Below are 26,519 nucleotides of genomic sequence, written 5' to 3'. Positions count from 1 at the left end.
TCAATGAATTGAAAAATTTCTTAGAATCCGCCGTAGTGAGAAGGGTCACCGCCACCATTAGCTGATTCGGTGAGGTCAGGGAAAAAGGCCCGATCTCCTAGCTCACTGATATTCATGCTGGAGTATCCTGAAGGTGTCGGAGAGTAGGACCACGGATTACGTTCATTACTTCCCACATAATGGTAATCGGGCCCTGTGGTAAAATGGGACGGCTCCTCCAGTTCCTCTAAGGACATCATATGACGCCAGTTGAGCATATCGGGGGACTTGTGATAACGGAGACCGCGGCCAGAAAACTCGGGCTCCGAACCCATGTGGCTGGGCGCAAATGGGAACAGAAGTGCCATCTCAGAGCCATTCTGGATCTCGAAATCCTCGTCCTGATGGATCACCCCTCTTTGCACGCCAACTTCGTCACATAAGCGCTCGACAGACTCTGCATCACACCCAGGAAATTGTACCCGTAAAGTGGACTGGTCATGCAGTGACAGAGGTAAGTCACCCAGCGCGGAAAGTCGTTTCAAGTCATTCAAAACTGCTGCGAAGTCTTTCAACGCGCGGGCGAAATCGATGGAAAGGAAATTCATCAAGTTGTCAGTATTCAAGTTAACGGCCTCAACGGTATCAGCAGCGGAAGTCAGACGGCTGAATGCGATGATTGTTGGGGATACTTTTAAGTCAACATAGGAGCCAGGGGCGTTCCTAGGGATCGCTTGCATTTTGCGACATGTCTCCTCTTGGAGAGCGGTGACTACTCGGTAATTTTTGTGACCAGTTTGTGGATCTACACCATCAAACCTAACTCTTTGGCCAGAAAGCCAAAAAGCACGAACTCCGGCGGACACATTTTGAACAACTTGGGCTGGAGTTGCTGGGCCATTGGAGAAATATCTTGCACCGCCAAGCCGTCCGGCTCCGATTGTATATCCGCCAGCTGTTCTACCAAGCGTACCACCTGTGAGATTCGGACGCAGCGTGGACGCAAAGGGTGTTCGAGTAGTTAGACGGCTAACCGCAGCACAAATCTTGGACGATTGGAATGCTTGCGTGGAGAGCCGGGTAGCGGATCGGGAGGTAGAATAGAAACGACGTTGGGTCTGTCGGGTGGCAGCAATCCTATTGATAGCCTGACGATGGGTGAATCGAGCATAAATGGGCTGGTAAGCAAGGCGAGAGGATTCGAGCTGCTCAGATACCCTGGCCTCGACCACTCTTGTTGCCTTCTCGAAAGCGAATCTATCACGACGGTGAGTGAAGAAACTCGTAATCCAATACAAGTGGTTGGAAACTTACCTAGCAACCCGCCATATTTTGGGGAGAAGTTGATGGCCACTGGAGGGCGCCATGACTGCACAGAGGGACTGGCGAGTTCATAATTAAAGAAAGGGTGAGAAACATTTTGGATGGGAAAAGGGATATATACAAGGAATGTCTGCCTGAGGTCTGGCTGACGTAATTGGGCGGGGTGGTTGTCGAGTTTCTATTAACTAGGTACTAAAGCGGCGACTAACTAGTGGCTTGTTCACCCATTCATTGTAAGCGCGTGGCACAGCAAAATATTCTCGATTATTAAAATCACTCCGTTCCAGCCACCCATCAAAGTCATGTTCGGTCCTATATTAACCCACGAACAGTTTACGCCATTAGTTGAACGGTCTCAGTTTCTCGCGTGGTGGTCGATGAGCGGTTAATGAAATATGTCCTCCGGCTTTGTCAGTGGAGGCACCATTGATGACCCAACCAAAAGGGACGATGAGTGGGTGAAAGCCCAGCAGGAACTTGAAGCAGAGCGGAGAAGAAAGGCCGAGGAGGCCAAGCAAGATGGTGGGAAAAGTCTTTATGAGATTCTACAACGGAATAAGGGTCAGTAAATATAATTTCCCCGCCAAAAATACCTTTATAGCCGAAGCTAATCCCCAGTCTTCAATATCCAGCGGCCAAACAGGAAGCTTTCGAGGAGTCCATTAAACTCAAGAATCAGTTTCGTGCGCTTGATGAGGATGAAGTGGAATTCCTAGATTCGGTACTGGAGTCGACGAGGGCCCAAGAGGAAGCTTTGAAACGGGAAACAAGAGAACAATTAGAAATTTTTCATCGTCAGCGCCAGGAGGCAGAAAAGGTATTGGTTGACATCACCACCTCCAACTCGAACGGCGTAGGTACAGGTGCGGTGTCAACTCTAGATGAAGAACAATGGGTCATCAGTGCCAGGAAACGGAGAAGGGCCAAGGACAAGGACATTTTTCCAGGTGTAAAGCGGAAGAAAAGTTCATCTACGGACGCCAAATCATCTACCATGAACAAAGCGCAGCTAGAAGAACCCGGCAAGCAATCGCAGTCGCCTCCCAGTTCAGCTAGTATGTTAATGGGAATAAAGAAGCCCGATATCACCGAGAAAACGGAAGAGCCCGAAAAGTCCGAAAAGTCGGAGACAACGAAGGTTCACGACATCGCAGCTGTTTCAGACATAACTAAAGAGGCCATGGCGCCCATCTCATCTGTGCTTGGATTGGGCGCCTACAGTTCAGACGGTGATTGATATCTAATCAAAATCTCCGCTCTGACATCACTCGAACCCAGTCGTCACGAGTGCACGCGTAAACGTAGGTGTACAGACAGAGAGCAACCATGCGAGAGACTGCCAGAAAGTCTTCCCCTAAGCGACTACCACTACGGTTTCCAAGTTTGGACGTCATCAGTGTCATCACAAAATTTTCCCTCCACCTGTATTGGTCCGTGCATCTGTGGAGAGCAAATGCGTTAACACAATCGATATCGATATCAGGCATAGCTAATCATCCAATTCCACAACTTCGCCGACCTCCAAATCCGCGAGATATCTCCATGGTAACCAACCGTCAATTTTGCGCTGATAGGACCTGTTTTACAATGATCGGTGGACATTGGCCGATCATGGTGTTGAACGAGAAGGTTATCCCGATGTCGAATGGGACCCTTTAGATCGAGCATGGGTATCGAACACCTGTTGAAATAAAACCATGAAACATGGCTGCAGACAGCTGGTATTGATATTCTTGTCTTTCTCGGCTGTGATGATGAAGCCCAAATGTTCGCCATTATAGATCTTTTTTGTGTTGGGATTGATGAGCGGTAGGTTGAGGCTACTGAAATGAATTGAATTGCATCCATTGTTGTCGAAGTCGCCGTTTATCAATGACCATCGGCGTCGGAATTGATCGGTGAACAGGGCAATACATGGGAATGATACATTAATGAATTGTGAGTCTAGCTGGTACTGGGAAATTTCAGTCTTGGTGAGCCCCGTCAGGCCATAGATGGTCGCCGAATAATCCAGAATATTTCAAATCGGGGACAAGTTTTGCCATGTGCATGTACCTTCCCGAGGACGCTCCGACTTTCCTTGGGGGAATTATTAATGAACCAGCGTGGGAACCTCCGTGGGACACGCGGGGTTTGAACATACGGCTAAAGTCCTCGCCTTGCCTCCTGAAACAGAAAGGGAATTTTTGAAAGTTCCGAAATTCTATCAAGAACAACTTGCAAGTCCAACAATACCTTTGACTCTCTCAAATTTTTCGTACGTCCCACGATTTTTCCATGATGCACTGAGCGATTAGGTTCCGCCCATACACTTAAAACCCAGAGGTGATGTTTCGAATATGTGGATGACTAAACTGGCCATGAGAAAACAATATGTTTCTGACATGAAATTTGACATGCCACACATGGATTTTGTTGGTCATTCATTCTTTGTGGGCCAGCAAAGGGCCATCTTCGCCATTGGATTTGGCAATGATTGATTGTGGATCTCGTAACAGTTGCGGCCAACAATGTGCATTGGTAACTAGAATGGTTGCGACACACTGGAACCTTTTCTGGGACAAGGGTAGTAGGGGAGGCTTCACGCTCTCTGGCAAATTGGAAGCTGGACCATGGTTGGATATATTCATTATCCAAAAGTTGGAATATCGACGATCGCTTGTGTCGACCAAATATTCAGTGCTATCTACCCCTTGAGAAACATCGAAAGATGGCCTTGTTTGGCGAATAACCTGCCCATCGCTTTGCTTGTTTTTGTGATGTGCAAAAGGATAGTTGATCCCACACTCATATCTCCTGCGGTCTTTACGATGGAGTGACGATCGCAGTCCATACCCGCTCGTGAAATAGGCTTAGTCAATGGTTGATCGGAATGATTGATGTGAAGCCAGGCATATACTGTGATAGAGAAAAATGCCACCGCTAATGGTGATGAAGGGAGAGATACAGCTGTTGTGAAGGAGTGTGAAATGGTAAGGGTTTATAATGTTTTTTAAGAAGGCACTCTTTGTATGAGCTTACAAGGCACACGTCAGCATGAACTATGAGCAACGAGCTAGCTATTTTTTAATCTCCCAAGGGTCGAGTGATGGATGGAAAGTCCGTATCGATAATCAAATAGACGAATGATATTTTGGACGCCAAATGATGTTCATTTAAAGTCATCACCCTTTGTGAAAGCTAAAAAGGTCCATCCTCCTGAATATCATCTAGCGCCCAAGTTTTATATCATCATAACAAAACCATGTAATTTTCGCAATCTTTGCCTTTATTGCATAAAAAATTAATAAAAAGTTAAAAAAAAAATTCTTCACACACTCAGCCATCAAATATTCCCCATTAGCCGTAGTTCACCTTCGTTACCGTTCCGTCCTCGTTGACATGTATATTCAACCTATCAATATAAGAATTAGCATTCAAGGTTTAGTCGAGGTAATGGAGATACAACGTCGAAATTGACAGAAATCGGGAGTATCAAAACCGTGGTAGCGGAGGCGAACACAGCAACAATCAATCAAACAATCAAGAACAGGCAGACCCTTACCTCTCTGGTTTATGATCCATCGTCATCATCATTCCCGGTTCAACCACACGGTGGGAAGGGGGCAGATCTTTCTTTGCGAATGACTAGGGACAGAAGATGAGCAGAGGAACATGCCTTATCAGTTTAGGTGAGGGACGCATGGGGAAATATTCCTCGACAACCTACCACTGTGTCTGATGTTGATTGCGTTAGCTTCTTGCCGAGCAGTTTTGTTGACCAGTCTGCTTGCTGGTCATTGCTGACGTTTGACACAACGAGAGGCATGATGAGAAGTTACGAAGAGACTTTGGTTCGGGTAATTAACTAATATCAGAATTTAATATCTGTTTAAAATGTGGGGTTGATAGATAGTCCAGTGGATGTTAATACAGGTTCGGTTTTGGATATACCCAGAGAGTAGTTATCAATATCAACGAATCTTTCCGTGTTTTTTATATCGAGCCCTTCATGTTCAGACAAGTGTCAAGGCAGCAGCACAATTATGAAACCTGATGTCGACTATCAGAGCTAGACGATGACGTAGTTTAACGGCTGTTAGCCTGTTCTTGATGGCAAAACAAACAGGCCAAACAGCTTTATATCACGTGATTATGTCCTGCTATGGGCGCTTAGTCATATATTACACGTGACTTGGACCTGTCGACCAGAATACGAGGATTTCTCGTATTTTCTCGCACCCTCAGCCTCTGTTTAATTTTGCGTCAATTCCAGTCGGGTCATATTGTGTGCACCATCGGGCTCTCAGCTATCTCTGATAGGTATCAAGATTACGATCTGTTTCAGGTCCTTCAGGTCCAAGGAGGGCGAAGTCCCTCGTGTACTCGGAAATCCAGCCGGCTGATCCTTAGCTCATTTGCTCTATCTATGCTTAACTAACAGCCAAAAAATACCTTGACTCAGTGCGAAGGAACTCCACTCACTCTCAGCCCAGCAGCAATCCTACCCGTGATTTATCAATCAAAGACAATAGCCACAGACAGATTCCATGGATCAAGGAATTCAGAAAATTGTGCTGAAAGAGATGTTTTTCCCCCCTGCACATAATGATGAGTGAGCCTTTTGGGCCACATTCTTGTTGAAAAATGCCTGGATAACTTTGACTGGACGGCCAAAGGGGCATAATGCGCAGCTAAGAATGTGGCTGTTCTGATTGATCAGAAATGTGAACAGCAACGATGAAAGAGTGCACTAGAGTGCCAATCCCGGCAAAATTCTGGGGTAAGCGACCTTGGTAACTTATAATCAAAAAATAGAAGCTCGGAAAAGTCAAGGGGGTCCAATTGGAGGATCCCCATATCACTTCTGACGGACTAGATAACTACGAATTTGGAGCCTTGCACGAGGCTGTGTTCATCCGGAAATCTTGAAACACTTCCAGCTTGGTAAATAACAATGGAACACATAATCTCAGATTCAGGAACCAATTCAAAAGTTATTTACCTTTCTATGATAAGTTCAACAAGCTCTCCTTCTCTTCTGTCAGGGTTGACCCTTCAACTTCCCTCACAGAAGGTCACAGTCCGCGCATATCCAGCCGATGAAATTGTTCTAGTCAGACCAACATTTGCTATTTATAACCCATTGGCTTGATCCCCAGGCCATCACGTCTACTCTGTAGCGCTTCACTGGGATGCAACTTTGGAAAGGAAAAGTTGGTTGAAACCGCGACCTACATAAAATTGCATGCAACCAGAGTGAGGGTGACCATATTGCCGAGGAGCACGCTCCTCCTCAATCCTTGATAACCACCGCTTTGGTAGTTTGGGTTGCTCACTTGAGGATTGGCTTAGCCTTAATGGGATATCGCCATGAGGCTTCCGACCACCTATATCCTGCTGATCTCATGTTGGACTTTTCTATCTGATTTCTCATGTGCAAGCCATGCGGATTTCCCTCTCCCTCCAACTCCTCCCTGTCAAAATCCCCTCGTTTGGGAGGTAGAGGTTGTTGCTGGGGTCTCTTTGGGGAAATGTATTCTAGTATCGCCTACACCCCAGCCAGTTAAGATATTAAAAATTTTACATACAGAGAGGCAGCGGCGACAACTCTCTAATTCGAACGGACCCTCAAAAAATGACAAAAGGTACCGATTACCCCTTGGCAGAAATTGGAGAAAACGACAATTTTTGGAAGAGGAATCCATAACAAAACCTGCCATATTTACTTTCATTCCCGATAACGTTGGTCCTTCTCTTATCTGGGAAGACGAGCCTACAACAACCAACGAGGATCGTACTGAAGCGCCCGCTACGACAACAACCGCAACGTTAACAGCTCTAAGGACTACAGCCGCGACTAAGACTTCATTTACATCCCGTACTTCCACACTTTCTTCCACTCCTTTGGCTACTCAAACCACCGTTGGGTCGAAAAAGGCTGGAAAAGATTCAGGCGCCATTATTGCGGGTTGTTCGATTGGAGGGATTGCTCTAATTGCCGTAGCTTACCTCGCCTTCATGGCGTGGAGACGTTCGCGCAGCAAGAAAATGAGCGATGAGTTGAATATGCCACCCCCGCCATATGACACTCCCTCGATGAGAGGGGGTGGGAACCCTCAAACGGAATCTATTGTGCATCAATTGACACCGGAGCAGCCTCCTCCTGCCCAATCGCCTGGTTTTAGTTGGGTTCGTGCATCTACCCCATCCAACGCAGCGGACAGCGCGTCAGAACAGACGCGACGTCAAAAGCATCGTCTCTCAAGGCGTTTCTATGCTGCTCTTGCCACAGGCGATCCCTATCCTGGTCACTCACCCAGCAGCTCAATACAGCGGTCAAATCCATCAGATCCTCAAAACCGCTTACCCTCGAACCTCTCAGAGCCGTTCACCAATCTCCCAAGGGTTACAGAAGAATCACCTTCTCAGGAACGTTTTCCCCCAGCCCCTCCTGCGTCCCAGCAGGAACCCATAGCAACCGTAGCAACAGCAAGACCGCTCGCAACTTATAGATCCCGTCGCGAGTCCAGAGACAACGTCCGTCGTAGCTTATTGGGCCCTATTAGCAGGAACAACAACAGCAGTGACCGCGAAGAGAGAAATGCAAACTACAATTGGCAATATGTGTCATATCCAAACAACGCCAATTTTGATAGCCACTACGATGTTTCTGACATTGAGGACGATGAGACGGACAGTCTCCCATTCGGTAGACAGAGCAGTATGCCTCTAACAATCCATGGGCCACAAAATGCGCATTCAAGTATCCGGCCTAGTTCAGCTGTATCGGAAGATATTTCCGAAAGTACCAGCTTTTCACCATCGCGGGTGTGAGGGCGTTCAGAGAACTAGGCGGCACAGCCTCTTTCAGTTTCCGTGACATTTTGAGCCGCGGAGGGAGATGAAGGATGCTTTTCCGCTCTGCGTGTTCCCGGGTAATGGAGGTGAATTCACATCGCCCAGAAAACTAACGACAGGCATTTACTGGTTGTCGAAGCATTTATATCTGTTTACCCATGTCTCGTTTGTCGCCTTATTTTATAATATTAGTATTCTTGTCCTTCTTCGCAATATACCCACTCTGGTCCGCTCGTTGGCATGTATCTATCTATTCACAACTGATTCAGGGATTTTGGAATCTGCTCTTTCTGCTTTTCCGCATTTTGCGTTGGAGTTCAGAGTGTATATACAAACTTATTCCTTTTCCTTCTTGCTATTCAAACTTGCATCTGCGCCTCGTTGCAACATGGGTGGTGATTGGTGTGCCACTGTACATAAATAAACGCATGTGTTCTCTCCTGGACGTTTCCAGGGGCCGATATGGCGAGTTTGTGGGGTTTACAGTATAACTGGAGAAATGAAATGAGGCAGTGAAAACAAATTCGAAATTTGTTATGTGCAACACCACTAGATTCGGTATGACGCAGCAAATACAAAACCTTCATGTGGAAGACCTTAACCAGTCCAACGGTCTAGATATATGGCCGTCATATATGATCAGAAGGACAAGGTATCGATGAGGAAAAATTTCTGACAGTCATTCATAATCAATAAAAATAGCAAAAGAAATTACATCACACTGGTGGGGGAGAAGCAACGCGTGAGGAATGGAAGAACAAATTTTCGCTTCCAAAGGTTCGTACCTAGCCCAAAAGAAAATTATAAAAGACCTACACGAACGTTAATAAAAGTATTGAAATGAGAAATCAACATCCATTATTTCCCCCTGCAACGCTAATAATTGCTTGGCCTATTCACCCCTAACACTCCTCAAACACCTTTCTAATCCTCTACATCTCTCCTCCTCCCTAACCAGCGTAGTTTTAACGAAAGCCCGAATGGCGTCCCTCCCAACTTTTTCCCTCCACGACGTCCAGCCTGCAAGCTCACCAACAACCACATCCTTATTCCACGATATCTCCTTCTCCAACTGTTCAACCTCGGCCGTCGACTCTGTGATTTTCTGTTCCAGATCGCGCATCGATTTTTGTCGCGATTCTTCCAGACCCGGGAAGTTGAATTTCCGCGGGACAGACGAAAACGAAAGCGATGAATGTGCCCTTGTCAGGTCACGAATTTCTGTGTTGAGATTGGAGATGAGCTTTCCTGGTCGCGCGAGGGCTTCTAGGACAGCAATTGTGGTACTGTGCGATGATGTCAGGGTGATGAGGAATTGCACTAATGGGGAAGAATCTATGGAGGATGTGGAGATGCAGGCGGCGTAGCGGGCAAAGGTTTCCACGTGTGAGGTTGGCAGGGAATTGGAAGGGGGTTGAAGTGATGAAATGGCATATGCACAGAGAACGACTGAGTCTGCAAAGTCGGAATATGCATGCTGGAGAAGGTGGCCACGACGAATGAGGCTGCGGGTGGCAGCGTTGACGGCCCTGACTGCGTCCTGCGCATGAGACACAATCTGCTCAACGTCACGGATCCCTTCTTTAGTTACTGGTTTGTAGTCGTCGGCAATTGTCTCTGCAAGTGCTTCAGCTTTTCGACGGGATCTGTCTTCTATCATCTCCGTTTGCATTTCAGGGACGAGGAAGAATTCCCAGAGCATCTCGTGGGTGGAGAATGTAGGATGGGATAGAAGGATTTTTAAAAGCAGGTCTAGACGCTCCTGAACTTCATGTAGGACAGCTCTTGAAGGTTTTGATGGTATTTGAAACGGGGTGCGGAATTCGGGGGGTTCTGGAATGTATGATGCTGGGTGCTCAATTTTGAGGAACTTTACGAGATTCTCGAAATCGGCTATGCTCCGACGACAGGTTGTTATTGTGTATGCCGTGACATCTTGCGGTGATGCGCTTTGAGATGATCTTTCAAGGCTGGGGGCACCAGATTTAATTATAAAACGGACACTAGCGTCTTCGACAAACAACGATCGTACAACTGTTGTGATCCTCCCTGAAGGGTCACTATTAGAAGAAGGGGCATTAGAGAAGAGTATTAAATCGTCAATTCGGTTGCGGACTTCGTCGTCCTTCGCTAACTCGACTGCAGTGAGGCCTCGCATCTCTCGGACATGGACGTCGACTCGTGGATCTCCAAAAAATATTCGCACTAGATCAACACGGCCGTATTTACTCGCCATCATTAATGGCGTAAATTTTTTATCGTTTGTAGCATTGGGGTCACAATCACACTCTTTGAGGATCCTAACAATTATCCGTGAATCGCTAACAACATGTAAGAGAGTGTTTCCTTTCCCGTCAACATGGTCTTCTAGCCTCAGAGGTTTGCCGTCGCCTTGTGCTTTTTGTGCGACTGTTAATGCTTCATTTACCATGGAACTATAGTCGGGATGGTCATACGACCTGCAGAGGGCAAAAAGAGGTGTCTGTCCATTTTTATCCTTTTGTCGCCATGGAAGAGCGCACCCCAATCGAGACATAAGCGAAGGAACACAGAAAAGATAGTGAGCGACTGTCCGGCCTCTCCGGTCGGCTTTGGCATAGTACCGAGAATCACACGTTTGCGATACGAAATCCAGAATTATATCAACTAATTCGGTGTGTGCAAGCTGCACAGCGGCGCTCAGTAATGTCGTTCCGTCACTGTTGGTATCTTCCAGTATGCTTTCGAGGGGATAATATTCTTCGCAGCTGAGTAAGTACTTCAGTGCCTCCGGTTGGCGCGCTTCAACTGCCATCATTGGGACAGAGTCGCCCGCCGGATCCTGTGTTTTTGTTAGGCTTTCAATGGACGTATCTCCTTCCAGTGCGCTGGCTGTTGAACCAATTGTTGTCGTTCGAGAAAGAATGGACACTGTCGATGACTCTGAGAGACTCCGCATATCCATGGAAACTTTTTTTCGCGTTTGCGTATGGGGTTTTGAAGGAGAGGTTCTAGACCAAGTTTGAAAGGGGAAAACGTGAGAAAGTGATGGTGTTTCAGGCGTTGGGTGTCGGTCTTTACAAACTGGCTCGGTAATAGTGCCATTCATATATGAATTTTGAGTAGATATGTGTTGCGAGGTGTCACAGTCTTCGACGTTTGTTAAACTCGGAATCCCGTCTTCATCGCCATTATCGTCAGCAGGGGTATCTTGGAGGCTATCTGGATCTAGTATTGCTTTTATCTCCGAAATCCTTCCGGCTTTTGTAGCGGTCCAAAGTCGTTTGTTTCGAGCGCTTGCTCGCCTAAGAGCTTTTGAATCTCTCAACAGGTAACTTAAAACGGCTTCGAAAGTGCTCAAAGCGTATCCAAATTCTCCACTTTCAACATCATCAGTATAGATATACTGTTGCATGTATAATAGCCTGGCTTGAAGGTTTCGAACTTGTGACCGGATAATAACCACAAGTAATAAGGAAACTAAAACATCTGCATTCATTGCAAGCACAGAATGTTGTTTCTCGGAGTGGCCAAATGAATCTTCGTTATTTGGCAAGGAAGGGGTTTCCAGTACCGTCACGAGTTTAATTGTTGCCAGCAAAATTTCGAGCATGTCCTGAGGACATCTTGCATCTGCTATTCTTCGAAATTCATCCACGCCTCTTTCAAGACGGTGAATGAGCTCCTGTTTCCCTTGGCGGCCACCCTCAATAACAATCCCAATTTGCGAAACATCAATATTCTCCATTTGGCGAATACGAGCATCTAACTCTGCATCTTCACCCTGGCGATAGCCACAAAGTCGAGGAAATAGTAATGAATCATGGACTTGTTGTGCCACATGTTTTTCGATGAGGCGTTCAACCAGGGGGCCCGTTAAATCGGTTGTTGCCCCTAACAGTGAAAGCTGCTGCTTATCGACTAGTCGAAACAGATCAATTGCAGTGGTAACCGCTGTTTCTAAAGCCCGCCTCAAAAGATCTTCGTCGTCTTCAAAATGGTCTGAAGAGCTGAAAGGAAGGCTTTCTTGGTTTATCGGCAACACATTTGCAAGCGATCTACTTCGCCAAGGTTCAGGTTCCGTGGTCTCGTCATGCGCTTCCAGGCTTGACATAGCTGGAGATAATACGGAGGACGGTGGTGGCGGCAATGGTTTCCCAAGCTCTTTGCCAAACTCTCGAAACACCCTTTCCAACCCGGGTTGCATTTGCCGCGCAATCATTGGGAAATTTGTTAGCAATTCTGCAAACGACTTTATCTCTTTCTTCGAAAAATGCGACGAGTGGTTTTCATTTGGATTTCCTCCTTTAGGGGATTCCGCAGGTTTTGGCAAAAGGCCGGGGACAACAGCAGGGGAAATCCTGATAGGCTGGAAAGTGCCAATTAACGGGCGCGAGATATAATATATCAGCCATGGCTGCGATTCGTTGTTTGAGGTATAGTAAAGTATATCTGACAGTAGCTGCGCTTGGTTCAACGTCTTAAACCCTGAATTATGGTAGTTAGCCTCTTGTGAAAAACAGTCATGTAATGATTTTGAAGTGAGTTTCAACCTACCTTTATTGCTATACACCAATGTTTCCTTAATCACCACAGTCCGGCCATTTACTGTCGTAATTTGCCTTGCCTTCCCCCGACTATCCCGTACACTTAATCCATCCTTACTTGCAGGCGAGCCGATAGGGGTATTGATGCGCAAGACATGGCTTCCCAGGAACTCCTCTGACGCAACAATATCGGCATACGTGAGGTTCGAATCTCGGTCTAGCGCATTCACAAGCGATTCAGTAATGGGTACAAGAAGGACCTAATTTCGAATCCGTTAGAAAGAGAAACGCAGAAATCCAAGAAAGGAGGTTGAGTTAGTGTGTAAATACATGGTTCTGAATTGGGGCGCATTGTGCAGGAATAGTACTGCGGAAGAAGGCACGGAGAAAAGGGTTTAATGGGTGCATCCACGCAGCATTGGATGGCCCGGCGGTCGAGCCCCGCCACACATCAAATTACACGGGGACAAGGCCGGAGTGGGTTTGCGTGTTCTTGGGTTGTTATATCTTCAGCGTGCGATCCTGGCGCATTTGGTACAGAACATTGGAAGGCGGCGATTAGGTCAACAGGAGAACAATATGGTTTAACACACAACTTGGGAAGGCGGAGAGCTATAGCACTGTATACACGAATAGAAATAATTTCCGAAGCAACCTGTAAAATATATAACCTCTTGTTGAGCTTGTTGAAGATATTAGGTTGATGCCTTCATGGAGGAAGATCTGAAGTAACTGGGGCACGTGACAGCGAGCATTTATGCCAGCTTTGTGCTAGTACACATTAGGGAATTACGAGCACTTCCCAGCCCGGGGCCGGTCTAGAGCAGGGGGATATTCGCAGAGAATAATAGCCTTGAAGGACGGGTTTACGGCGGAGTTGTACAGATAATGCGGTGAAGATATGTATAAAGAAACATGTGGACGATCTCGTTGAAAATGTTATTGATAGCAAAGTTGGTAAAACTGAACTAGGTTTGGAGAAATCAAGGAAAAGATATAGCAGGTTATAGCACGACATGTATATAGATACACAGATACAAAGAATGAAAGGACGATACACTCTCTGTCAAACCCATATGCAGCTCTGGTCCATTTGACTTGAATCATCAGGAAGGCCTCGATGGTTCCTCATTAACCTGAATGGATGATCTGAAGACATGCATCTTCCTCCGTCTGGCCCCGTTCGTATGACAAGGGTTCCCAACGGGATCTCCAACATCCTTCCGGTGGGCAATACGCATATATATATTGGAAGGGGATAACACTAAAACCGAGCTCAACCCAACCTCCGCACATTTTTGCTCCGACAACCTCCAAATTTTAATCGAGAAGCATCCGTAACCCTGCATACCAAATTCCGTATATTCTTTCCTTCCGGGCCGAGGAGAACCTTTGTGAATGCTTCTCGACCAGGGCCAAAACCCCTGAGAACAACCTCCAGCCGCTTCATGTTTAGCAGATGTCCTTCTTCCTGGATTTTGCCCATCATGAACGATGCAAGTTGATGCGCTGCGTCAAATTTGGAACGTTGTGCTTTGCGGAAACCGATGTTTCCACAGCTCATGGAGAGCAAGGGTTCTCGGTTTGGTCGTGTTAGGGTGATGTGGGTGTTATGTTTGTGCGAATAGACGTGAAGGTGGTGTGGAGGGTCTTGGACAGGATAGGGATTGTAGAGAAACTGATTAAAACGGAAGTGCATGGACGCAGAATCGGTAATTGTGTTTCTTGAGGCTCTGGTCGACGCTGAGAGCTTCGACAAGGCAGATCTCTCGCCGGTAGACATATCTCGAACTTGCTTTGTAAACATCGCCGGCTGGAGGACTTGGGATTGACACAGGCATTGCTGGCTCGAATGTCGAATAGACCGTGCCGCAGTGGACAGACCCTTGACGATAGAAGGCTCCATTTCTTTTAGGTAGAACAGGTAATCGCGCAGGGCCATTGACTGCTTGCACCACATCGATATTAGTGAAAAATGAACCAGTAAAATAGATGTGGATATTTAATCGAATGATACCTTCAAAGGGAACTTCAGGAGAGCAGACCAGTGGCTTGTCACCGTCAACGCGATGCTGCCAACACGCGCATGCAAGTATATAAGAGGAGCTATCAAGAGCACTCAAGAGCACTGTTGCACTGTCATTGTATGTCTGTCTCTTCTGTCTGTTTCTCCAGGTTTGTGGCGGTTAAGTAGTTAAGGAATAGCGCTGAAAAGGTTTATCGAAGAGCGCGGAAGTTTCTCCTTGGCCTTGGCGTGCAGACAAACTCCCAAAAGTGGACATCGCCGTCAAAAAACATTTTCCTTTCATCCTTCGCTGCTCTCCCCAGTCTAACAAAACCCACACCTACGAGGTAGCAACCAGCAAGGCGGGGATCTCGAGGTTGATTCGTATTGTATTTGTTGTCTCGCTGCTGTTTCTGTTATTTTTACTTTCGTCCGTATAATCCGCCGATTTCAACCGCTAGATTAAAACCGCATGATCCAACCTTGCCCACGGACTATGTTTATCACAACTAAATCTACACCGTCCGGTGTGGTTCGGACGGCTCTCTTACGGAATAGCGTTGCATATGCTGCGTGGGCAATCTCCCGGCGATCAATGACGCAGAGCGCTACTCTTTATCCTGCCATTTCATCTCGCGGACTATCCTCCCCTCTAAACCAACCTATTTACATTTCTTCCTCCTTTGTTCATGCGCACCCCACTCATATAAGTTCAATCTTGGCTGTTCTCCCAGCGAGGCGATCGTTCCGGTCGGGTCGTGTCCTTTGGCAGCAGAAGCAAAAGGAGTCGGAGCAATCAAGCACAGAGAATCACAATTCAAACGAATCGTCGCAAAAGGCAAAGAATGAGGGAGAGGAGCAAGGAGACAATTCCCAGGAAGGGAGCAAACAGAAAGAAGAACCACCTCCACCACCACCCCATGGGGACAAATCTCCATGGCAGGTCTTCACTGAGACCCTTCGGTCCGAGTTCAAAGCCTCAAAGGAATGGAATGAATCGACGAAAGCGTTGGCGTCCTCCGCGCATCAGTTTACTGAGAGTGAATCGGTTAAACGAGCTCGAGCTGCATATGAGGCTGCTTCTGGTGCCGCCACTTCGAAGACTTCCTCGGCTTTAAAATCTACCGGAAAGGCGATAGGGCAGGGGGCTGCGTGGACTTGGGAAACGCCAGTTGTCAAGGGACTTAGATCCGGAGTATCTGCCACCGGAAAGGGCATTGAAAAGGTTACCAGGCCGGTTCGTGAAACTACTGCATATAAAACTGCTGTTGGGGGAGTGAAAGAAGCTATAGATGATGGGAGTAGCTCCCGCTATGGAGGATGGATGGACAAAGAGGAGCGACGAAAGCAAAGAGAGCTTCGAGAGCTTGCCGAGGCCAAAGCTGGCCGCCGCAAGGCAGAAAAGATGGAAGAAGATCCAAAGTGAGCTCGCTATTACTGACATTCTAGTTTACTCCTGAATATATTACTGACAGAAGCAGTGCGGGTACCAACGTCACTCTTCATAAAGACGCAGCTTGGAAAGAGTCATGGCGGGAATTCAAAGAGTCGAGTCGTCTTATGCAATCGTATTTCAACCTTAAACATACATATAATGAATCCGACAATCCACTAGTCAGCACGGCTTGGAGCATTTCAAATCGAGTGGCCGGCTGGTTCGCAGAAAATGAGACCGCGATGGTCATCAAGAAATTCAGAGAAATGGATCCCAGTTTCCAAATTGAGCCTTTCTTGCGGGAATTGCGAGAATATATGTTGCCCGAGGTTCTGGATGCATACGTCAAGGGAGACATTGAAACCCTTAAACTTTGGCTTTCTGAGGCCCAATACAACGTCTATGCCGCGCTTGCCAAGCAATACACGACAGCTGGACTAAAATCGGATGGGCGAATTCTCGATATCCGCCATGTCGATATCTCCCATGCCCGTATGCTGGAGCCAGGTGACATCCCAGTTTTTATCATCACCTGCAGAACGCAGGAAGTACATGTCTATCGCAATGCTAAAACCAACGAGCTTGCCGCTGGCATGGAGGACAAAGTCCAACTAGTCACTTACGCCATTGGCATGACGAGAATTCCAGAAGATGTAAACAACCCCGAAACTCGAGGATGGAGAATGATCGAGCTGCAAAAAGCAGGTCGTGATTACATTTAAACGATCTTTTCAACTCGACCTCCCCTTCTATCTTATCAACGTTTCGACATATTCATATTCATCCCCCTTATTGCAACTCCTAAACCAGCCGCCATTCACCCTCCCCGAACATCTGTTTATGCACCACGATCTACAATCGATCATATTTTGACGTATATGTTTTATTTCCCCCCAATTTCCTTTGTTTCCCCTTGTTTCTTCCCGGTTGTATACTACTATATGGGTTGGAGTCTTATAGACATGTGTTGTAGGATAAATCTAATTGCAAATCTGTTTCGATTTCCGTTTCCCAGCTTTTATCTTATGTATTTTCAGCAATCTTATTTCACCCACCCACCCTCTCTTCTCTTGCATTGTATATATAATATGATAGCCTTGATTTCTTGTTTTCTCATGTTGCATTTCCTGCACAGAGACAGGATTAGTTGGGTTGAGAAAGCCTGTTCAAGAGATTATCAAACGATTTTCTTAGCCTTCTTTCTCCTCTCCCTTGGGTTTTAGCATTCCCTCAGACCAAGTGCCTTTGAATTTATATGTATTTTCGACCCATTAGACCTGCGGACTTCTTGCGCCTATCCCCCGCTCGCAGAAAACAATGCTATTCAATAGGTTTACTCAACTACACAACAAAGGACAAGATAGTGGAGAAAAATCCTAGGTTTTATACATATATTGTTGGGTAATTATATGCCGTAAAATAGCAATTTAGCAATCTTTGCATCAAACAGGTCCCAAGAAAATGCTCCAACCAGCAGATGCACCCGGCAGTACCAAACCTGCCACTTGAAAGTTGATCCCATCAAGAACCTCTTCCCGCACCACGACCAGCACCTCCACCCATCAGATTTCTTGCCCTATTTGATTCGGTTAGCGCTTTAAAAGCAGCTTATATGAATAGTCAAAGCAAGACTTACATTTCAGCAATATTCGGATCATTCATCATGCTAGCAATATCGGGAAGGCCACCTCCCTCGCCACCAGCACCGCCTCCACCCAAACTCTCCGCCATTTGTCGGATGCGTGGGTTATTCATAAGATTGCTCATCATTTCAGGGTTGCTCATGAGATTCTGCGCCATACTGGCAAACATTGGGTTGCTCATTATTGAGCTGAGATCAGAGATGCCGCCACCAGCGCCTCCTCCTGCTCCTCCACCACTAAACATTCCTGCAAGAGCTGAAAGGTCTGGCATTCCGCCCGCACCCCCAGTTCCACGAGAGGCACCAGAAGCCTCATCAATTTCTTCCGCATGGGGTTCATTCTCTTCCTGCTTCATTTCCTCGATACGCTTCTTTGCAGTCTCCAGTCCCTTACGCATAGCTTCACTGCCACCGTTTCCTTCCGCGTCGATGCCCTTCTGGTATGCTTCAGCAGCACCCTTGGCATTTCCAAGGGCAAACCTAGCAAGACCAAGTCTGCCCCAACCCTTGACATAATTTGGATCCGCAGCCACGGCAACCTCTGCGTCTTCCGCGGCCTTGTTGTGGTTTCCCGAAGCTGAATAGGCGGCTGCGCGGTTGGAGAGGTAGATGGGGTTCGAAGGTGCAATGCTGAGAGCCTGGGTATAAAAGGAAATCGCGGTAGAGTAGTCCTTGCGGGCCATTGCTGCGTTACCCTGCGATTTTAACTTCTCGGATTCTTCATTTGGCGTGCCAATCTGCGAATCTGCTGCTGGTTTCGACTCAGTTGGCTTTGAGTCACCCGCGGAGTTGGGCGCCGGGACGGAGCCTTTTCCTTTAAGTTTCTCGTATACGCTGTAAATGGTTGCAAGACTTTGGCCTCCAAGCGCATCCTGCATAGCAGTCTTATCTGAGGGGTCCACCTTGAACGTGTCTGCGATACAAGACTGCGCAATCTCAATAGATTCAGAATCTTCTACCGTAAGGGTTCCGTCTTTCAGACTACTGCTGAGAAAGTCTATTATCGCAAGCGCTAAACGCTTCTTGGATTCTGTGGGCGCCTGATAAATGAAAAGGTCAGTTTCATTTTGCGGGGTAGGATTGGGCAAAGAATAATGAAACTGATTATCCTAAACATTGGCTTGCTATTACCATATTGTAGAAAGTTTCAGGGCTTAATAAAGCCTTGCAGCTGCACGGAATTCGGCAGTACGAATTGCTGGACACGATATCACCTCTGAAGCGTTTTGCGTTGATATTGTTTGGTCCCTCTATTGTCTGCAGATACTTCTTGAAGCCAGATGTTGCCACGTGATTCTCGGACCTCGCCGCCCCAGTCGCTAGTTACCTTATCCTCCACCTCAGATCTGATGATCTACGATCACTCATTCACACTCAACATCGAACAGCGCCTAGGAAGAAATCGGATGTTTATGACTGCTTCCTGTCAGACCTAGCTTGCTAGAGGTCGATACATATGATGGTACCCTCGTCCGAAGATGGTCCAACGTGATACGTCATCCTCATTCCACTCTAGCCACGGGCGCTATTCCCAGCGATGTACTGGCCAAATGGAGTCCCTCGAGTCTACGCGGTCAATGGTCCAGGCATTCAACTACCGGAGGTACACGATGATGCAGAGGGTCATAATGGCAGACGGCAGGAAGATGGAGAAGAAGATATCCAAACAGAACATACCAGAGAAAGATCGAAGAGCGAGATAAAGACACGGGAAACATGGGCAAACGAACCCATTACCGGCCTTTGCGTCTCGCGTAGTGGACACCTGTTTGCTACAATGACGGAGACCTCTATTGCAATTTGGCAAACCAGAGTACGTTAATGAATTTGATTGCCTCCATTTGAGCTCAAAATATTAACCACATCTGCAGCCAACAGCCGTGGTAGCTGCCGTTAAGCGCTCCGAAATCTCATTGAAGAACTACGGGCGGAATGTGACTCTCCTTCTACGCCCCGATTCTGCCATTGTTGTTGTGCAGACTCTCCACGGATATTTAATCACATATTCCATTGCAACAGATGCCAATTCCCATGTTTACCAACAACGATTCTCATCCCAGTCCCATCCACGTCGTCAGCACTTCAGTCGTCATTTTTCCACAGGAGAAACAGATACTATTCGAGAAGTCAGCATTCGTTTTAGGGTTGCGATAAAGGTCGATGCTGGAATTAGTAAAGCGTTGGCGCTCGACAATGAACTAATAGTAGCAACAGTGAAACCTGCAGCTATTCAGTCAATTCGGTGGACTCCCGATAGTACGGGGAGTCAGACAAACACAGAGCTGTTAAGTCGGATCCCATTCATTTCGAAAAAATCTACCATTGTGGATATGGTATACGACCGTGCCATGAACATTTTCCTTTGGATCACCAGCGACGGGAAAACGTATGCTGTGCAGTTTGTTAGAGACGAAGCAGATCATTTAGGGGAACCCAAAAGCCATTTCAGGGGTCATAGATTTCATACCCCTGAAAATGACGGACAAAAAGCGCTTTCTGTGGCGGTGAATGCGAGGTTTTCGCTTCTTGCCGTGTCATGTGCTAATGGAGAAGTATATGTCTACGTAGCAAAAGATTATATGGGAAATATCCCCCTTTCCCATAAACTTGAACTTCCGGCTTCTCCCACTTCTATGGGACCTGTATCATTTATGAGCTATTCCCCCGATGGCTACTGCCTTTTCGCAGGGTATAAATATGGGTGGACCACATGGAGTGTATTTGGCAAGCCAGGTGGGACGAGTTTTACTTCTGACCGCGAGCTGGCCACCAGAAATGGCGAGAATTGGCTGACCGGTGTTTCCATGGGTTCTTGGGTTGGTGGGGGCTCATATATTATCCTGACAGCACCAAGTGACAGGCATGTGTGGATGCTTGAAATCGCACGCAGCTCCCTGACTGGATGCTTCTCGTCAGCAAACTTAGTGAGGGCACTGTTACAAACGGGAACAGAGATCATTCTGTATCGCGGCCATGACCTACCGGACTTCACTACCATATCGGGTAAAGACTACCTTTGGCACCATGCACAATACCCCCCTACCTATCTCCATGCACAATGGCCAATTCGATCGTGTATTGCTTCGCAAGACGGTCGATATGTGGCAATTGCCGGTCGAAGGGGACTTGCTCATTATAGCGTCCAGAGTGGGAGATGGAAGACATTTGATGATCCGAAAACTGAAGACTCCTTTGCTGTCCAGGGAGGTATGTGTTGGTATGGCCATATTTTAATTGTTGCCGCTGAATGTGATAACTCTTATGAGGTACGTTTTTTTCAGAATCTCACCGCGGAGTTTAAAACTGACAGGCACAGCTACGACTATATTCCCGTGAACTTTCTCTCAACAGTTCCTCTGTGCTATACACAGAAATTCTCCCTGCTCCTGCCGTATTTATCGGGCCTTCTGGTGAGGACTCGCTTCTAGTTTACACCTACGACAACATATTGTATCACTATGTCATAAACGCTACCCAAACGAGAATCAGTCTCGTTCAAGTTGGCCAGATAGCTTTTCACGGCATCGTTAGAGCACCAACCCGCGTCCGGGCTATTAGCTGGGTTCTTCCTGATAGTCAGCTTCGTAAGTGGCCATTTCAAACCTTCTCTTCATGTTTGTCCTACGAAATTAACTAGACTCCAGGAGATGGCGACCCTTCCCAGGATGTTTCTGTGGCTTCAGTTCTATTCCTGGTAGACGGAAAACTTGTGTTACTCCAGCCTTCAGTTTCAGAAACGGGCGATTTAAAATACGACATGCGCATTGTTGCTCATGATGCGGAGTACTATATTTTGATGCGTGATCAACTGTCTTTCAACTTTGCTCCACTTTCAGACGAACCAGCTATCCCTCCAGTTGGAACCCCGAATACTGCATCACTAGTTGATATCTCTTTAAGAGACTCTTTATGGATCTTTTGTGGTAAAGATTTGCTTGTTTGGAGCGACGTTCAGGACGTTCTCCGACCAGTCAAGGGTACCCCTAATGAAACGGCGAAGCCCCTGCCAATCCCAGTTGACTTTTACCCATTATCTATACTTCTTAATAAAGGGGTTGTACTTGGAGCGGAGCCTGAAATGATTCAGAGACGAGATGTCACATTTTCTCTCCTTCGATTTGCAATTAGAGTAAGTGCTCCGTACATTAAAACTAAAACTTTCTAGGGACTGACTTGTTTTTAGACACAACTATTCCTACCATATCTTCTTCAACATAGCCTAACTCAGCTTGACACACCGGCAGCTCTTTCGCTTTGCCACCATTACTCACATTTGTCGTATTTCCCTCATGCATTAGAAATGCTACTGCACCATGTGCTGGACGAAGAGGTAGACAATCAGGATCGCGAAACACAGCACAATGGCACACCCAATCACCAGTTGCTTCCTACAGTGCTTTCCTTCTTGCAATCTGCCATACGAACCGATATTTATCTTGAAATTCTTGTTCAGTGTACCCGGAAAACAGAGTTTCGGTCATGGCGTACCTTGTTCGCTCACCTTCCTCCTCCAAAGGAGCTATTCGAACAAGCACTTAAATTAAATTCCCTGAAGACAGCTGGTGGTTATTTACTGGTACTTCAATCGTTCGATGAGCAAGAAGATGAAGCCGCTGATGGTAAAATCGAAGATTCAGTCGTACGGCTTCTAAGACTGGCTTCCCAAAAAGGCGACTGGGAACTCTGTGGAGAGCTAGCACGTTTTCTAATCGCCCTAGACAGGTCTGGGCAAATGCTCGAACGAGCCGTTGTTAACGTAGGTTTGAGGAACAGGAATCATCGCTCCTCACCAAGTCCTTTGAATGGGAACACAAACTCGGGACCCAGCGGAACATTGCGTGGGTTAGCTCTCACCCTACCTGAGCAAAATCCCACGTCACTCTCTCCAAATATTATCGAAAGCCAAAGGGTCGGGAGGAAAAACAATGGTGTTCTATCTCCGTCCAATACGCCAACAACTCTATCGCCATCGACTCTGTCACCATCCAAGGCTGAGCATACCGACGATGACGGAAGCAGTGCCGGGGAGGATTTCACATCTTTATCGCCATCGCCAAAAGGCAGCACCTAATTTGATACTTTATTATCTTTTTATCCATTCTTTGCATCACATTTTCTCTCATCTATTTCTGTGGTGAATGCTACTTTATCGCTACACTTATATATGCGCTTGGCTCTTGGGACTTTGGTTGCTTGTATTCTTATCAATAGCCTATTCAATTTAATATTTCATTGCAGTATGGCTGGGAAACTTTTAGAGGTTTGTTAATTTGAAAGGTTATTTGCCTGTTATTACTTTCATTCTACACATAAACCCCTTAACCCTCAAAAGTATCTGCTAATGGAGCCACACAGGTCAAAGAGCATGGGCTCTTGTAATATACAAATCGAAATATGTTATTTAAGTACTTAACCTGCATATTATGTTGATATCTCATTTACTTAATAATATAACTAGGCTACGATTGTAGATGCTACTTATTTCGTCAACCATAGATTATTTACTCTGTTTCATTCAACCCTCACACCATATCCAATATCTCTTTTAGGAATAGGAAGTATGCATGGATGATCTACGGTCCAACGAGTGTCTCCTGTATCCCTTGATCCCACGATATTCGCCCTCACTCGCGTATACAACACAGAAACATCTTCAATCACTTCACAAACATCGGAGCGCCTACATCCCAATTAAAATCAGAATCAAACCGTGTCAAATGTAAAAAAAATAAATCAAACTACATGGAAACTTCCTCCCTCCCAGCGCCACCGTACCCCTTCACCCCACAGACTCGATCTTCCATAACCCATCCCCTAAATAATGCCCCTCATCCATAACAACCCCTTTGCCTTTCTTCTTCATCTCCTCTGTGCCCATCTTCAACCGACCCACCAAACAAATCTCCTCCTTCCCCTCCGCCTTAACCGCCACAACCTCTCCAGCCTCTAATTCTCTGTCTCCAGGATTATTCGCAGGATCGGGCAACCTGCCACCAGCCGAAATGAGACCGGGAGCCATGAGCGCAGCGCCAGAGAGGACGAAACGAATGGCGCCCCGGTCTATGCCTATGTTGGGGATGGCATCAGGGAACGCGTGCAGAACCCGTAAGTGGGGGATCGGGGGTGTGTCAAGGGATTGGAAGAGTATGGGACGCGAGTCGAGGGTGTAGAGTGTTACGCGGTCAGGGGTGTGGCTATCGAAAGAATGGGTTAGGGAAGTCGTCATTGTAGTTGTGGGGCGAGTTTTTATCTCACAGCTTGACAGCCTCCAGAGAGGCCTTTTTAGGTATTATCTCATCGATATAGGGCGCGAAGCCTGGATATGTTTCGACGAGCTTTTGTTTGATGGCTCGCTGGACGGAGGATTTGACTTTTGACCTGGCACCATGGGAGACACTGGAAGAGGTATTTGAGATTATTTGTATATAGACAATTTTTAGAGCAGGGCAAGACGAAAGAGGGGCTATCTATAATGGAGAGTATTGGAAATGGCATTTGTCAAGACTGACATGTTGCTTTCGCATATAATATGCCGTATCCTGTCCGTTCATGTCGTATGGTGCGGGGCAGATTATTCAATTTAAACGCGGAAAACGCACAAAAACAATATGGTACTCACTCTTTTTTAAACATTGCGAATAGACTTAAGAATAGAGATTGGAATAAACGGTTACTTGGAAGATCTCCCGTGTCTGATCTGATGTACGTACGGATTGACTTACGTAAGTTAGCTCGAGGCCATCATCCCCATCCGCACTGCTTACTTAATCATAGGTGGGAATATATAGTTATTATAATAAGCAATTAATTCATAATCGCGTTTTAACTATAGAATATGTTCGCCGACTGCTGCAGTTATAGAAAATAACAAATTCCATACGCTTATGCTTTGGCAGCACCAGCTTTGATCAGGATAATATCTCCATCCTCAACAACATAATCTTTACCCTTTGTAAGAACCTTGCCGGCAGCCTTGACGGCCGCTTCATCTCCGTATTCACGTAAAACATCATAGTTGAACACAATACATTGGATGAAAGTCTTTTCAAAATCTATAAAATGGAAGAAATTGTCAGCGTCAAAGCTGTGGCTTTACACAAACAGAGTGAAGAGAGGATATTGATTTACCAGTGTGAATAACACCCGCAGCTTGAGGGGCCTTGGTACCCTGTCGGATGGTCCATTGTCTCACTTCATCAGCGCCGGTAGTGAAAAAGCTGCCAAGCTTAAGGGATTGTCGCATGGTTAATATAATCTTGGGGAGGGCAGATTTGGTTCCAAGCTTCTTGCATTCCTCCTCCGCTTCGACATCGGATTTGAAACGGGTCAACCTCTCTTCAAAAGCGACCGAGACTGGAATTATAGGATCGCCAGGGGAGTTGGTTTTAATCCATTCTGCAACCTTAGGCAGGTATTTATTCTTTTGCCTGATGTAGTCTCTTTCACTGAGGTTGATTAAGTATACGACTGGCTTGGCAGTTAAAAGGAAGAGGGGGTTAATCACTTCAACCTAAGTCATCGGGACAGAGTTAGCAACACATCGTTTACATTCAATACGGCATATAAAACAAAGAATAGCAGTGAAAGTGGGATCAGGATAGGATATCATCTCAACATGGCCTCTACGTGAGATATAAAATTGAGACCATTCAACGAGCTGGGATTATATCGAGCATTTTGCTCTTGTTCATCATAGAATTTGCACCAAACGGGAACTGTAGCAAAAGAAACATTAAGCTAGAAGCCGGGACATACCTCTTTAGGAGTCCAATCACCTTTTCTGATATCTTTGCCTTCTTTCAGCCACTCCAGGATCCTAGCAACAGTAGCCTCCTCCTCTTTCAATTTCTTCATTTCTAAGCTCTGACCACCTCTTCGAGTTTGTTTTCGCAAGGCTTCAAGTGCTTTCTCAACGAATTCAATATCTTTGATCCGTAGTTCCTCACTAATAATGTTGAGGTCCCGCACGGGATCTACATCACCTTCGACGTGAATGATCTCTGCGTCGTCGAAACATCGAACAACTTGGAAGATGGCATCAACGGCACGAATATGTGACAAGAAGGCGTTTCCAAGGCCGGCACCAGTGGAGGCACCGCGAGTTAGACCAGCAATATCATATACGGTCAAGTTAGCCGGTACCCTCGACTTTGGGTTATAATGTTCACATAGCCAATCATACCGTGCATCTGGAACGATGACACGAGCCTCTTCGGGATCAATAGTTGCAAAGGGAAAGTTTGCAGGGTTACCCAGTGAACATTTAGTGATAGCCTGGAAAAGGGTCGATTTGCCGACGTTCGCTAAACCAACCTAACAGAGCCAGAGCCAGACAGGTCAGTGAACCAAGTCGCCAAAAAGCACGCAAAATATGCATTACACGACGGAGTTGGGTAGGAACGCAAAAGAGAGGGGAGCGGTGAAAGCAAGAATAAGAGAAAAACCAGTACGGCAAAATTGACATTAGTAAGTAGTCCCCACGTACGATACCGCTCTTCAAGTTGTTCCCCGGACGGCCTAATGGGATCTTCTCCTCCTTGACTGCCTTCTTGGGACCCATTTTCTGCTTTCTACTGGCAAAAGTGCGGTAGAAAATCAAGCAGCGGGAAAGGGGAGGGTGGATTGAGTTGCTTTGAGAGTGAGAGGTCGTGCGGAGTGGGGATAATAGTAAAGCAGGGCCAGCTGCGAGTCGTTTAAATTGGGGGTTGAAAGAAACAAAAGGGAAGCGAGAGATCTTGAGGGACGGAATTGTGAAAGATTTTAGCCTTA

General features: G+C 46.5%; 12 protein-coding genes across 12 annotated transcripts; 5 read left to right on the top strand and 7 right to left on the bottom strand.

Moving 5' to 3' along the window:
- Window positions 1-20: 20 nt before the first annotated feature.
- Window positions 21-1,346, bottom strand: PAAG_02830 (casein kinase II beta 2 subunit; the record flags this gene model as incomplete). The annotated part of the gene is made up of 2 exons (XM_002795308.1): window positions 21-1,236; window positions 1,294-1,346. 2 exons carry the CDS (start codon window positions 1,344-1,346, stop codon window positions 21-23), a joined length of 1,269 nt encoding a protein of 422 aa, XP_002795354.1.
- A 351-nt stretch (window positions 1,347-1,697) lies between these two features.
- Window positions 1,698-2,539, top strand: PAAG_02829 (hypothetical protein; the record flags this gene model as incomplete). The annotated part of the gene is made up of 2 exons (XM_002795307.1): window positions 1,698-1,863; window positions 1,935-2,539. 2 exons carry the CDS (start codon window positions 1,698-1,700, stop codon window positions 2,537-2,539), a joined length of 771 nt encoding a protein of 256 aa, XP_002795353.1.
- An 89-nt stretch (window positions 2,540-2,628) lies between these two features.
- Window positions 2,629-2,961, top strand: PAAG_11555 (hypothetical protein; the record flags this gene model as incomplete). The annotated part of the gene is made up of 1 exon (XM_015847185.1): window positions 2,629-2,961. One exon carries the CDS (start codon window positions 2,629-2,631, stop codon window positions 2,959-2,961), a length of 333 nt encoding a protein of 110 aa, XP_015703209.1.
- Window positions 2,962-4,641: 1,680 nt separating this feature from the next.
- PAAG_02828 (hypothetical protein) lies at window positions 4,642-5,110 on the bottom strand (the record flags this gene model as incomplete). The annotated part of the gene is made up of 3 exons (XM_002795306.2): window positions 4,642-4,696; window positions 4,847-4,929; window positions 5,012-5,110. The coding sequence occupies 3 exons, from the start codon at window positions 5,108-5,110 to the stop codon at window positions 4,642-4,644; spliced, it is 237 nt and encodes a 78-aa protein (XP_002795352.1).
- Window positions 5,111-6,654: 1,544 nt separating this feature from the next.
- Window positions 6,655-8,118, top strand: PAAG_02827 (hypothetical protein; the record flags this gene model as incomplete). Its single annotated transcript, XM_015844765.1, has 1 exon — window positions 6,655-8,118. The coding sequence occupies one exon, from the start codon at window positions 6,655-6,657 to the stop codon at window positions 8,116-8,118; it is 1,464 nt and encodes a 487-aa protein (XP_015701843.1).
- Window positions 8,119-9,034: 916 nt separating this feature from the next.
- On the bottom strand, window positions 9,035-13,076 carry PAAG_02826 (hypothetical protein; the record flags this gene model as incomplete). Its single annotated transcript, XM_002795304.1, has 3 exons — window positions 9,035-12,609; window positions 12,679-12,928; window positions 12,999-13,076. 3 exons carry the CDS (start codon window positions 13,074-13,076, stop codon window positions 9,035-9,037), a joined length of 3,903 nt encoding a protein of 1,300 aa, XP_002795350.1.
- An 868-nt stretch (window positions 13,077-13,944) lies between these two features.
- PAAG_02825 (hypothetical protein) lies at window positions 13,945-14,610 on the bottom strand (the record flags this gene model as incomplete). The annotated part of the gene is made up of 1 exon (XM_002795303.2): window positions 13,945-14,610. The coding sequence occupies one exon, from the start codon at window positions 14,608-14,610 to the stop codon at window positions 13,945-13,947; it is 666 nt and encodes a 221-aa protein (XP_002795349.2).
- A 559-nt stretch (window positions 14,611-15,169) lies between these two features.
- On the top strand, window positions 15,170-16,830 carry PAAG_02824 (mitochondrial inner membrane translocase subunit TIM44; the record flags this gene model as incomplete). Its single annotated transcript, XM_002795302.2, has 2 exons — window positions 15,170-16,095; window positions 16,155-16,830. The coding sequence occupies 2 exons, from the start codon at window positions 15,170-15,172 to the stop codon at window positions 16,828-16,830; spliced, it is 1,602 nt and encodes a 533-aa protein (XP_002795348.1).
- A 799-nt stretch (window positions 16,831-17,629) lies between these two features.
- PAAG_02823 (small glutamine-rich tetratricopeptide repeat-containing protein) lies at window positions 17,630-18,884 on the bottom strand (the record flags this gene model as incomplete). The annotated part of the gene is made up of 3 exons (XM_002795301.2): window positions 17,630-17,684; window positions 17,745-18,790; window positions 18,882-18,884. The coding sequence occupies 3 exons, from the start codon at window positions 18,882-18,884 to the stop codon at window positions 17,630-17,632; spliced, it is 1,104 nt and encodes a 367-aa protein (XP_002795347.1).
- Window positions 18,885-19,287: 403 nt separating this feature from the next.
- PAAG_02822 (hypothetical protein) lies at window positions 19,288-22,821 on the top strand (the record flags this gene model as incomplete). The annotated part of the gene is made up of 5 exons (XM_015844764.1): window positions 19,288-19,563; window positions 19,622-21,016; window positions 21,067-21,334; window positions 21,395-21,879; window positions 21,934-22,821. 5 exons carry the CDS (start codon window positions 19,288-19,290, stop codon window positions 22,819-22,821), a joined length of 3,312 nt encoding a protein of 1,103 aa, XP_015701842.1.
- A 708-nt stretch (window positions 22,822-23,529) lies between these two features.
- On the bottom strand, window positions 23,530-24,383 carry PAAG_02821 (translation machinery-associated protein; the record flags this gene model as incomplete). Its single annotated transcript, XM_002795299.2, has 3 exons — window positions 23,530-23,944; window positions 24,006-24,146; window positions 24,370-24,383. 3 exons carry the CDS (start codon window positions 24,381-24,383, stop codon window positions 23,530-23,532), a joined length of 570 nt encoding a protein of 189 aa, XP_002795345.1.
- Window positions 24,384-24,632: 249 nt separating this feature from the next.
- PAAG_02820 (GTP-dependent nucleic acid-binding protein engD) lies at window positions 24,633-26,310 on the bottom strand (the record flags this gene model as incomplete). Its single annotated transcript, XM_015844763.1, has 4 exons — window positions 24,633-24,802; window positions 24,879-25,260; window positions 25,506-26,063; window positions 26,236-26,310. 4 exons carry the CDS (start codon window positions 26,308-26,310, stop codon window positions 24,633-24,635), a joined length of 1,185 nt encoding a protein of 394 aa, XP_015701841.1.
- Between the last annotated feature and the right edge of the window lie 209 nt (window positions 26,311-26,519).

This window comes from Paracoccidioides lutzii, assembly GCF_000150705.2.
Source record: "Paracoccidioides lutzii Pb01 unplaced genomic scaffold supercont2.6, whole genome shotgun sequence".
NCBI lineage: Eukaryota > Fungi > Ascomycota > Eurotiomycetes > Onygenales > Ajellomycetaceae > Paracoccidioides > Paracoccidioides lutzii.
This window is presented reverse-complemented; position numbering and strand designations above follow the sequence as displayed.